The following is a 10855-nucleotide window of genomic DNA, read 5'->3' as shown; positions in this document are numbered from 1 at the left end:
CCCTCTGCAGTGCCGGGAGCCGTGCCCGCTGTGGGCCCCCGCTGTGGGCCCCGGGGCTGCTCCGAGGGCTTTGTAGGCCCTTCCATTAGGAGCCCACTCCACGATCCTTCCGAGTCCCTCCCAATCCGAGACGTAAAACCGGCTGGAAAGAGTTAAAAGCATGACGCCACTCTCCGCAGCACGACCCTCCCCTCTGGAAGCGGGCACACCCCGCCTCCCCTCACCCCGCGGAACTCCGTCACGGCGGGGCCGGGCCCGCCCCGGCGGGGGAAGGCGCCCGACGCCATCACCCCGCGCCGGGAGCCGCAGCCCGCAGCCCGCATGGCCGTGGTGCCGCGGGAGCCGCCGCCCGCCCCGGCGCTGCCGCCCGCCGCCGCCGCCCCGTCGTTCTGCGCGGCGCGGGCGCTGGTGGCGCGGCGCTACTCGTGCCTGGTGGCCGCTCCGCACCGGCGGCACGTGGCGCTGCCCCCGCGCTTCCTGGGCCGCAAGCGCTCCGGGATCCGCGCGCAGCTGGACGCGGAGCTCCTGCGCTACTCGGAGAGGTGCGGGCCGGCCCGGGCGGGGGGGGCTCGGCCTGGCGACAGCTAACCCTGCTGCCCCCCGCTCCTTGTCCTTCCAGCCTGCAGGGCGTGCCCGTGGCGTACGACAATATCAAAGTGGTGGGGGAGCTCGGCGACATCTACGACGACCAAGGGTTCATCCACCTGAACATCGAGGCGGACTTCATCATCTTCAGCCCTAAGAAAGGGAAAAAGCTGGTGGTATGCAAACGCCTGGGCTTCTTTTTTTTTTTTTTTTTTTTTTTTTTTTTTTTTCATTATTATTATTATTATTAAGTGGTGAATACTTGGCTTATCTCCGTCATCAAGTGGTCTGGGGCTTAAGTGGCCACATATTTTAGTTCATGCTAGTTTATTCACTTATGGGTAGTTCATAGCAATTTATTTATAGTTTGTACTAGTATTTTTCGCTGTAAGTTGTCTGTTTTGTCCGTCCCTAGGTTTGTTGAATTTACCTATAATTATATATTAATAAACCGTTGTATTGTGAGGATTGCATGTTTAATAGTGTATCATAACTGTGTTTATCATACCGGTAATGAAGAGCAGATGATTTTCTTAAGAGCAGATAATTTTTAAACAGGTGCGTTTGTTATAGTGACAGGAATGTTTAGGATGCTCTCGAGTGTTCTGTTCCTTCAAGCACAAGAGCAGTACATCGAGATGGAGCCTGCTTTTCAGTAAAGGAGGCGTATGGATCAAAGAATAACTTTAACTTTGTTGAAACCTTTGCTCAGCACTTGTGGGTAAAGTATGTTGAGAGCTGTGCCATACCTTTTGCAGCACAGCTGATGTCCTTATAATTGTGTTTGAGGATGAATGTGCCATCTTCCTAGAAAGAGAATAGAAAAATTTTCAGTGTCTATCATTAATTCTGTGAGTAAAATAAGGTGGATATGGTTTCATATGCAGATGTGTCAGAAACCCATTGAATGGAGTATTTAAAAGCTTTTTATGTGTCTTCCCTATCTTCAGCAAAGTACTGCTGTGCCAGCTTGAAGAGCATTTTAGTCAAGTAAATCAGATTAAAAATGGCTTCAAAACAAAGTTGATCACGGTAGTGTAAGGAAATAGTTACCTACTCTATCCAATAGTTACCTACTCTATTCATTGTAACTAAATCCCATGTTTTGATGACTTCTCTTGCAGTTCAGTTCTGTTTGCAGAGGAATTGTTTGAAAAGCTTACAGGAACAGCTTTGATTTTCGTGAAGGAGTATTAACCTACTGCTCAATAAACCGACTTCATAACTTGTACATAAACGCTTACTGAAAACATTCCATATAACAAACTAAATATTTGAAGGGTGTGCATTGAAAAGGCTGATTTTTGCTATTGACTTGCATGGCATTCTTTTTCTTTTTTAGGGTGTAATTAATAAAGTGGCCCCTACTCATATTGGCTGCCTGATACATGGATGCTTCAATGCATCTATCCCTAAGCCTGAACAAATGTCCATTGTACAGTGGCAAGAGCTGGGGTTAAAAATAGGAGATGAACTGAAATTTCAAGTGTTGCACTTGGATTCTGATACAGCTGGGGTGTTCTTCATTCGAGGAGGACTCACTAAAAGCAGGTACGGTGCCTTAAGAGAGAAAATTTTAAACTGATTTAATACATGTTTTACAAGCTAAGTGAATTTAATTATGTCATAATCTTTCGGCTTTCTTATTTTTACACAAATCCTACATAATTATATGCATAACTATATATATAAAACCATATATAAAACTCCACATATAACTATATATATAGTTATATAAAGAAGAACTAGGTGTTTCTTGAGCTTTAAAAATCTGTGTTGACCTTTGACTTGTTGATTGCATATTTAATACAGGCTCAAAATAGCACATCCAGGTGTCTAAGAGTAGCTTTTTGCATAGGCTTTTCAAGTGCAAACAGTCCAGGGGTCCTGAACACAGTGGTTACATTGACAGTTTACACACACAAACACATGCATATGTATTGTATGATGACAAATACATGACTTAAATACTTGCTGAAACATGGGAATTTCAAAGACGAGAAAATGTGTCAAATTCCTCCTTAGGCCTCTGTAATTGGTCACCTAGCAAGAAATCTTGTCTTCAGAAGAGTTCATTCACATTTTTCTTTTAAAACAGTCATTTGCCGGGCAATGTTTTCCTTTCAACGTGGTTTTGGTTTTGATTAAACATATAATATGACTCTCTACTGGCAAATTCTTAACATTTTTTGTTTGTTTCTTCTTTTTTTTTAATCTGGAACGATGCTCTGGATTGTTTCAGTGAATTTACAGTGAAAGTTAGCAATTTTGTCTTCAGTGCCTCTGGGGACAAAAACCTCCATGGTTTTTAATTGCAGTCTTTCCATATTTGTCTCATTAGACATTATATCCACTACTCTTGGTTGCAAGGTGCCTGCTGGAAGTGGGGGGATTTGGTGGGTTTTTGGAGTTTTTTTTTCCTTTCTTTTTTAAACTTTTCTGGCATCACCATTCTTTTAATTAGAGTAGGCTAATTGCTTGGTAAAATCAGCAGTGTGCCTCCTATATGACTGAATAGGCCACTAGCTGTGTCTTTTGGTGAATGACTTAAAAAAAAAAAACAACAAAAAAGCTTACACTACACAATGTGTAATTATGAATTAGGGGATGAAGAAGCACAAGAAAAGAGGAAATACAAAATGGTCTGTATGGCACTTCAGAGAAGAAATTTAGGCTAAGTTCAAAAGAGAATATTTATTATGTAGTAAGAAGGAAGCTGGTAGGGTAATAGAAATTACCCTGAGAGTATTAAGCTTTATGATTCTCTGTAACACAGAGTATCGTGTTCTCCATTTGTTGTTTTTAGCGAACGTTTGTTTTCTATCTGCTTGGTGTAAATATGTGTTTTTGCAATTTTTGACATTTCACTGGGTGAGGTGCCCTGTTAACATGTCTTTAATCCAGTTTATTTTGTATATTTCTTTACAGCATGCGGCCAAAAAAATCTGCTGCAGTCACTGAAAATACAAATGGGGATGAAATTCAAATGCTTGACCACCAGGAAAATGGCTTGAATAACTGTGGGGAAGATAATGTCACAGAAGAGCCTTTAAATGAGATGGGTAACCTTGAGAGGGAAAATGAAGAAGAGCAAAGTGTTGATGCTGTAAATGGATTATGTGATGATAAAAAGAAGAAGAAGAAAAAGAAAAAGGACAAGCAAGGAGAACAGGAACTTGTATTGCCTGCCAGTGACTCCAGTGGTTACCAAAGTGACCATAAAAAGTCAAAGAAAAAGAAAAGAAAGCATTGTGATGAAGCAGAAGACAGTGAATTATCTCAGCTGTCAGAAAAACCCAAAGCTAAAAAGAAAAGAAAAGAGACTGAAGTCTGAAGTGCCTTTCCCACATTAGATTTCAGACGTTTTTGATAGTTTCAATAAAACCCTGTTTTCAAAATTTGTATCTCTTTTTCTTTACTACACATTCTGTTCTGCTAGGTCAGATGGTGTTTGTGGGCATATGTGCACCAGCAGTTTGAAAGGCTGGATCTTTTAGAGTAGAAATAGAAGTGAGATAGAAGCAATATCTGCAAGACTTTTTTACTGGAAAACAAGGCACCCAATAACTGTGAAATGTAATTACAGGAACATCATTTCTGCTTTCTAGTTCCATGCAATTAGCCAGTTGGTAGTTATGATGTTTTCTACTCTAAATCCATCTTTACCAATCGGTGTCTTGATTTTACAAGAGTAGATTGCGTTTCTGGGAAATTCATGTGAATTCCCAGGAGGCTTAAAAGAGAGAAATTTTTTGAGAATCAGTGCTTTTGCTTGCAGCTGTTTCGTATTGTGAGCTCTGGGGAGAATGTAGTATGACAGGGTCTAATACTTCACCAAGGTAGGAAGGAGGCTGTGATTTATTTGGTATTGATTTACCTATTACAAGAACATAACCAGCTCTTTGAAGGCCTTGTAAGTAAACAGCATGAATGTGGAAACCTGCTGTTCATCTCTGTTCCTAGGTGATAAAACATTTTGCTCTAGTGATTAGTGCTGATGCTATTCTCTCACTTCAGTAGATGTATTTACAACTTCTAATAACATCCATTCATATCAAACATGTTTTGAAGTGTGACAATACTTGTTTTTGGGCTCACTTTGTGCTATATTATCTTTTATGCTTCTTTAAAGCTCCAAGTATACCAAGACAAAGTTACCAGCTTGTAGGCTTGATGCCATGGCAGTACATGGTAGGCATTTTAAAGTTATGACACTATAAAGAACAAAGTTAAGACTTTCTGAAGACTTACAAGAAAGTGGGCTTAAGTAGCTAATGCCAGCAGTAGCATCAGAAACTGCAGGATCCCCTCTGGAGTTTGCTCTTCAGTGTAGTTCATGTTGATACCAGTTTCAGAACAGTCCTGAGATGAACATGGATTGTCCCTGTTGTGTTTCTACGTGTGATGATGCTGACACTTGATTTATGTGCAATTTCATAGACACTGACTCTTCTATCCATTTCTCCTGTGCTGTGACAAAACCTGAGAAGTCAGATGGTGTTTGTAATGTATTGCACCACGCATCAAGGTCAGCTGAGGGCAGTATTCTGATGTGTGCATGGTTGCAGAGAATGACACAGAGGTCCCACCCAGCTGTACTTAAAGTATACATGCAGATTGAAGGTTGGGACATAATTTACAGTCAGAAATTATGTGCCAGTTCCCCCTTTATTTATATATATATATAATATATGTATATTTATTTAGTGACTTGAGGGACAAATCAGATAAGAAGCACATATCAGAGAGGAGGATGGCAAGTACAGATTTTTTTGAGGATGCCAACCTAAAGAGAAATATGGAGGCAGTTACTGTTGCAGATGAACCAAAGTGAGTGACACGATTTCATCTCTTACTCCTTAATACCCATTGTACATCACTTTGCCTCTTAGGGAAGGGAAACACATCTCCAGAGTGAAGCCTCACCAGCTGACAGAACCAGTTTGTAGCAGCAAAAGTTCTTGTTCTCTTCTGTCTTTTCATCAGCAGGCAAAGAAGACATTTGGGGTGAAGAACTGAACTTGCTACTAATAAATCAAGTAACATAGACAATGTAAATGCTTTCAGCAGTTTGCTCTTTTTCTACTTCTCCTGCTTTGCCATTCTCTTACTGGGAATTGCTTACTGTAGTTTAGCAAACTCTGCAAACTTTTTTGTTGATGATTAGTCTTTTCTGAAAGCCTACCATAACCTCAGTTTTGGGCCTTACATAGAGGCAGGTTTATTTTTGGCACATGAATTTGACTTGTGTCATTTTTGGGTTTTCTTTCTTGGGTTACAAAAAAAGAGATCAATTAAAAGAAATGCAGGAGCTGGCAATTGATTGCTGAACAAGTTGTTTCTCCAGTGATACAAGTACCATAACAAGTACCATAAGTGCCATGTTAAATTCTTGCTAAGTATGTGTCTTTGGAAGGAGAAAAGTGAAGAAAAGACTTAAAAAAGAAGGAAGCAAAACATGTTTTACACAGTTGGAGGCAATATTGGCAGCCTCGCAGCTGCACTGTTGATGTTGCTGTAAATACTGTTTTGACATTTGCTAAATAAGGCAAGAAAACTTGGATTTCCAAAAGTGAATTTTCACCCTGATCGTGATGTAAATCACTTGTCTTTGTTTTTTCCCCATAAAAAGGCAAGATTTTCTGATGCTTGTAATTAACAGAGGAGCTGAAGTTGACACTTAACATTAAAGTTTCTCTGAAATTTGGTATCTATAAATCTTTAATTTTCTGTGTTCCCCTGGACTACAAATGGAGAATTATATTAAATTTTAAGTTGAGACAAGATTTTTAAGTATATAGAACAATCATTTTAAAGCTTCCTGTGAGGCCAGGTGGCTTATTTTTTTTTCCTTATTCCTTTTTTGGTTTGGTTTGGTTTGGTTTGGTTTTTTGTTTTTGTGTACAGCCCTGCTGTTATTTTTTTCAGAGTGCATTCTAGTACAACTCATGTCAATAGCAAAGAGAAGGTTAGAAAGTAAATTGTATTTTATGTTAGAACTGTATTGATAGTTGCAGCAAGGTGACTAATCTAGAGAAAAAAGGTTTCTGGATTTTTAATTTTTTTTTTTCTGTTTTAACATTAAGCTTACAACAAAGCCAATATTTACTTATGGCTGTGGTTGATATTCTTTTGTCTGTATTATAAAAAATGTAGTTCCAACTTGATCAGCTATAAGTTTCTAAAGTAGGAACTGCTACTTTGTAGTATAAATATTGTGATTCTGCAAATGTTTCTCAATGTATTGTATGCCTTTGGCAGAAGAACAAGCAGTCTTACAAAAAGGTATTTTTAGCTGTCTCAAAACAATTGTTTTGTATTCTCTGAATCTTGCAATAATCTGCAGCGTTAACTTTTGCTCTTTGTCTTTTCCTTGCTTCTCTTAGAAACAAATTCTTTGCTTTTGACCTGGCACTTTGCTACTGATTTAAATACTCAGCCCAAACAGCCCAGCAGATGAGCTCTGGGGAAAGGATATTTTTTAAAGGGCTTAAGCAAGCAAACTGCCTTTTGGAAAAACATGAGCCATGCTTAAATCTGCCTTTGAGTAAACAGTTTGCCTTTGGAAGCATCCCAATCTTAGATAGTCCTCAGACAGTACAGACCTTTGCTGTGAAGAGGTTATGTGATCTGATGCTCTCAGGATTATTGCTGTTGGCTATGGAAAGACTGAAAGAGTTTCATTCTAGTAAGGCCTATATTTTTCTTAGCAAAATGTTGATTCTATTCTGCTATTTAGCTTTTAGAAATTCTGTATATTTAATGAAGTCTGAGGGACTTCAGTATCCAGTAGGTTTTGTTTATAGGGAGGAGGTATCTTCTGGATTCGTGTGAACAAAAATAAGACTGAAAATCAAGCTTTGCACTTCTCCAATACTGTCAATAAATAAGTTTTTTACAGAAACAGCTCAAGTTTTTTTTGCTCTTCATAACTTTACACATAATTAAGTTAAAGTTGAGTTAAATTCAATTGTAAATATTGTCCCAAGCCACTCAGGTGACCTGATGTTAAGCAAGTAAAAGCAATTGCAGTCTGGCCATGACTTCAAGTTCCCCTGAAGCCAACTGTCCTAGACAAAGAAGAAATAAGCTTTAATTTTCCCCTTTTAAGGACCCCTCCTCCATAAGATTGAATACAAGATGATCTCCTCCCATCTCCCAAACTGATACCTCTATAGAGTATCATTGCTGCTAGAATGTTTCTGTAACAACCAGAGAGAGTTGAACTTGGAAAATAACTTATTTGAAAAATCTATCTATAAAAAACAGATGAAATTAACTTTCTATACAGAAGGTAAGACTGCAGCAGGTTTTAGTACTTAGCAAAGAAACCTTACAAACCTAGAGAAAGAATTGTGCAACAAGATTCATTATCGATACTTTCCTCTTTTATGGATTATTTTAGTGTATTTAGTATGATTAGAAGGTTAAGCTGTGACTTTTGGCCTCTAAATCTGTATGATACTTAGTAAGAATACAGTTAAAAAGATAGGAGTAACTATTGCACTTCAAAGCTCTCTTGCTCATCATTACCCATGTTCCTCTTTCCTTTATATTTTCTTTCACTGGTGCCTTTGGTGTCTGGAAATTTCTCTAAGAATATTCTTAATACACTAGAACTATGGTGTCCCATTCAAGAGCAGGATTTCATTGTGCTGCACAAATTGAGTGAGGAGAAATGTATGTTTAAGAGCCTCTGGTAAGAGCCATTCTGTCACTACTATGTTTCTTAGAAGCTCACATTAGGTATGGGAAGTTCGGACACTGAAGAAGAATCTTTATCAAATGTTTTGTCTTGAGTTGCAGGTAAGAAATCTGCAATCCGAAATAATAGTTCAGTTCTACCTGCAAAGCCATAATCAGTGGGCATGACCTCACTGTGATACATCCATGCCCAGCACATGCAGCTTCTGATGGAGGCTTGGAGTGCAGCAGTCAGTGGAATTGCAGGCTGTGCAAGCATGGTCCCAGGTTTCATGGAAAGCATTTTGTCAAAATTAGTATAGAATAACTTCCAGTCATTCAGGGAGCTGGCTGAAGCCTGAGGCATCTTGTTTCCAAGGAGTAGGCTACAGCTCCCAGTGATAAGTCACAGCCTGTGCTTTTATTTCCTTATAATAAATGTGTTAGCACATGAATAACTTAAAAATTCTGTATGGATTAGTCAAGTCAACATTTAAAAACTAGACTAAAAGAAAACAAAATTATCCTACATCAGTAAACATGAATATTAATGTCAGAAAAAAATGAGACTCTTTTGGAGCACTATAAAATTTTTTTATCAGCTCCTTTTTTGTTATAGATAATAAACCGGTGACATCTGACTCTCTTTCGGGATAATGCCATTTTATTAGATATTTGTTTGAAGGTTCATCTTTTCTCCAGAGATTTGGTCATCTCTACATGGGCTCAAAGATGACCAGTTTTTATGAAGCACTTTCCTAGAAAGACAGCCATTTGTTTCTTAGCTGAAAAAAACCCCACCACAAACCCCCAAAAAAACCCTCAAAACAAAAAGTGCATGGATGGTATGGGTATTTCTAGTTTCTTTATGGAGCCTCTCAGCGTGAGCTTGTGGATTTGTGAAGATGGGCCTGTCTTCACGTCTGATGTATCTACATTCTCCCCAGAGAAGCAGTTCAGGACCTCCGCCTTTCAAATAAATTTCATATATTGTGACTAAAAATAAGTCTGCACTGATGATGTATGGGATGTGCTGATAACTACTTTTGATATGATTTTTTTGACATTAAACTGAATTGAGCATAAGCGGCCTGCTTTATGTCTAAATTAGTTATTATTAAATCCCATATTTTTCCAGTTTTCTCTGATAGGATAATTTCTGTTTCATAGATATAATTTGAAAATTCATCTTTTCATTATGACTAGACATTAGTTAAACTTGAACTCTTAGTTTTCTGGGCCAAAGGAATGATATTATGGACAGTTCTAAGGCTTCTGAGGTAGAGAAAAATATGCATGTTCACATCCATTTTTCTACCCATGTAGTATTTCTGAAGTGCTTACCAAAATATGAAAATGCTCACAGATCAGTTTTGGAGTCATCTGTGTTGTGATTATTTCTGTTCCACTTCAATGTCTGGTTTGCAAAACCATTGTCATAAATGATCCCCAAATAGAACCCAGCATCATCCTATTCATTATTGGTTTATATTTATCCTGTAAATCTGTGGTTAAGTCATATTATGATGAGGAACATGAGGACAAGCTGTAGCAAATAATTTTATATCTTCCTATTAATTGAGTATAGGAAGTGTCTTTTCCCAGGCAAAAATTATTACTGCAATTACTTATGGTTAGACTTGTTTTGTTTTTTCACTGGAGCACACTTTGAAAAATGGTCTAAAAAATTCAATTAGTATATGGAAAATTGATGAGGAGAGGAGGATTTAAAACAAAAAAGAGAAAAAGCTGGGGATTTTTTCATAAAGCATGCAAAGGAAAAAAAAATCAGTATAAGGAGGTTTTTGAAATCTCAATTTTTTTCCTGAGAATGAAAGGAAATTTGAAGCTTTTTTCTTTAAAAGCCTTTCTCATCTCTCCACCAAATATTTTCAGTCCAATAAAAATGTTTCTCTAATTTTTTGGAGTGTGACATAAAATATTTTAGATGTGCAAATAGTCATTTCAAATAGAGGATCATTTCATTTTAGGTGCCTGAATTGCATTGTTAGGGAGTGAACCAAAAGGGATTTTCCCCCTGCAAATTCATATTCTGGTGAAATTGACTGAATTTGGTAGTGTCATTTTGTTTGTGGTTTTTTTTTTTTTTTTTTTCTTTTTCCCCAAATGTGTCAGAATATGCTTCCACAAAAACTGCTCTGCTCCACTATGATTTTACACTTTATATTACACATCCATGTAAGACTTGGAAAAGTCTGACTTGAGGAAGGGTTCTGCCTGTTCTCATGCAATGCCACATGGTGGAGTATTGCTTTTTCTTTTGGGCTTTTTCTCCACATCTGTCATCTAAAGAGCTCAGAACTTCTGTGAACTGGTATTTGATGAGAAGTATTTCAGCTAACTGAAATAAGACTAGAAGAGAAACAGAATTTCTACCCACTCTGTATATCAGCATCAAAACCTTGGTATTTACCCTAGCTGCTCTGACCATGTTGCTTTAGTTTACATTCTAATTTTCATATATTTCAAAGTGCTGTTAATACTGGCATTCATCCAGTTTTTCATTGTTCATATTTCATATCCTTTCTGTAGTTTGTTTGTATAGGAAAAGAGATTTCTGTGGCCA

The 10855-nt window shown here is 38.2% G+C and overlaps 1 protein-coding gene across 1 annotated transcript; it reads left to right on the top strand.

Annotated features, from left to right (window-relative positions):
* The first annotated feature begins 292 nt into the window (after positions 1 to 292).
* On the top strand, positions 293 to 3972 carry POLR1F (RNA polymerase I subunit F). The gene is made up of 4 exons (XM_083879487.1): positions 293 to 542; positions 620 to 761; positions 1928 to 2136; positions 3514 to 3972. The coding sequence occupies exons 1-4, from the start codon at positions 322 to 324 to the stop codon at positions 3917 to 3919; spliced, it is 978 nt and encodes a 325-aa protein (XP_083735613.1). The 5' UTR covers positions 293 to 321; the 3' UTR covers positions 3920 to 3972.
* Positions 3973 to 10855: the final 6883 nt, after the last annotated feature.

The sequence above is a fragment of the Zosterops lateralis genome, assembly GCF_965231275.1.
Source record: "Zosterops lateralis genome assembly, chromosome: 1".
NCBI classification, from domain to species: Eukaryota; Metazoa; Chordata; class Aves; order Passeriformes; family Zosteropidae; genus Zosterops; species Zosterops lateralis.
This window is presented reverse-complemented; position numbering and strand designations above follow the sequence as displayed.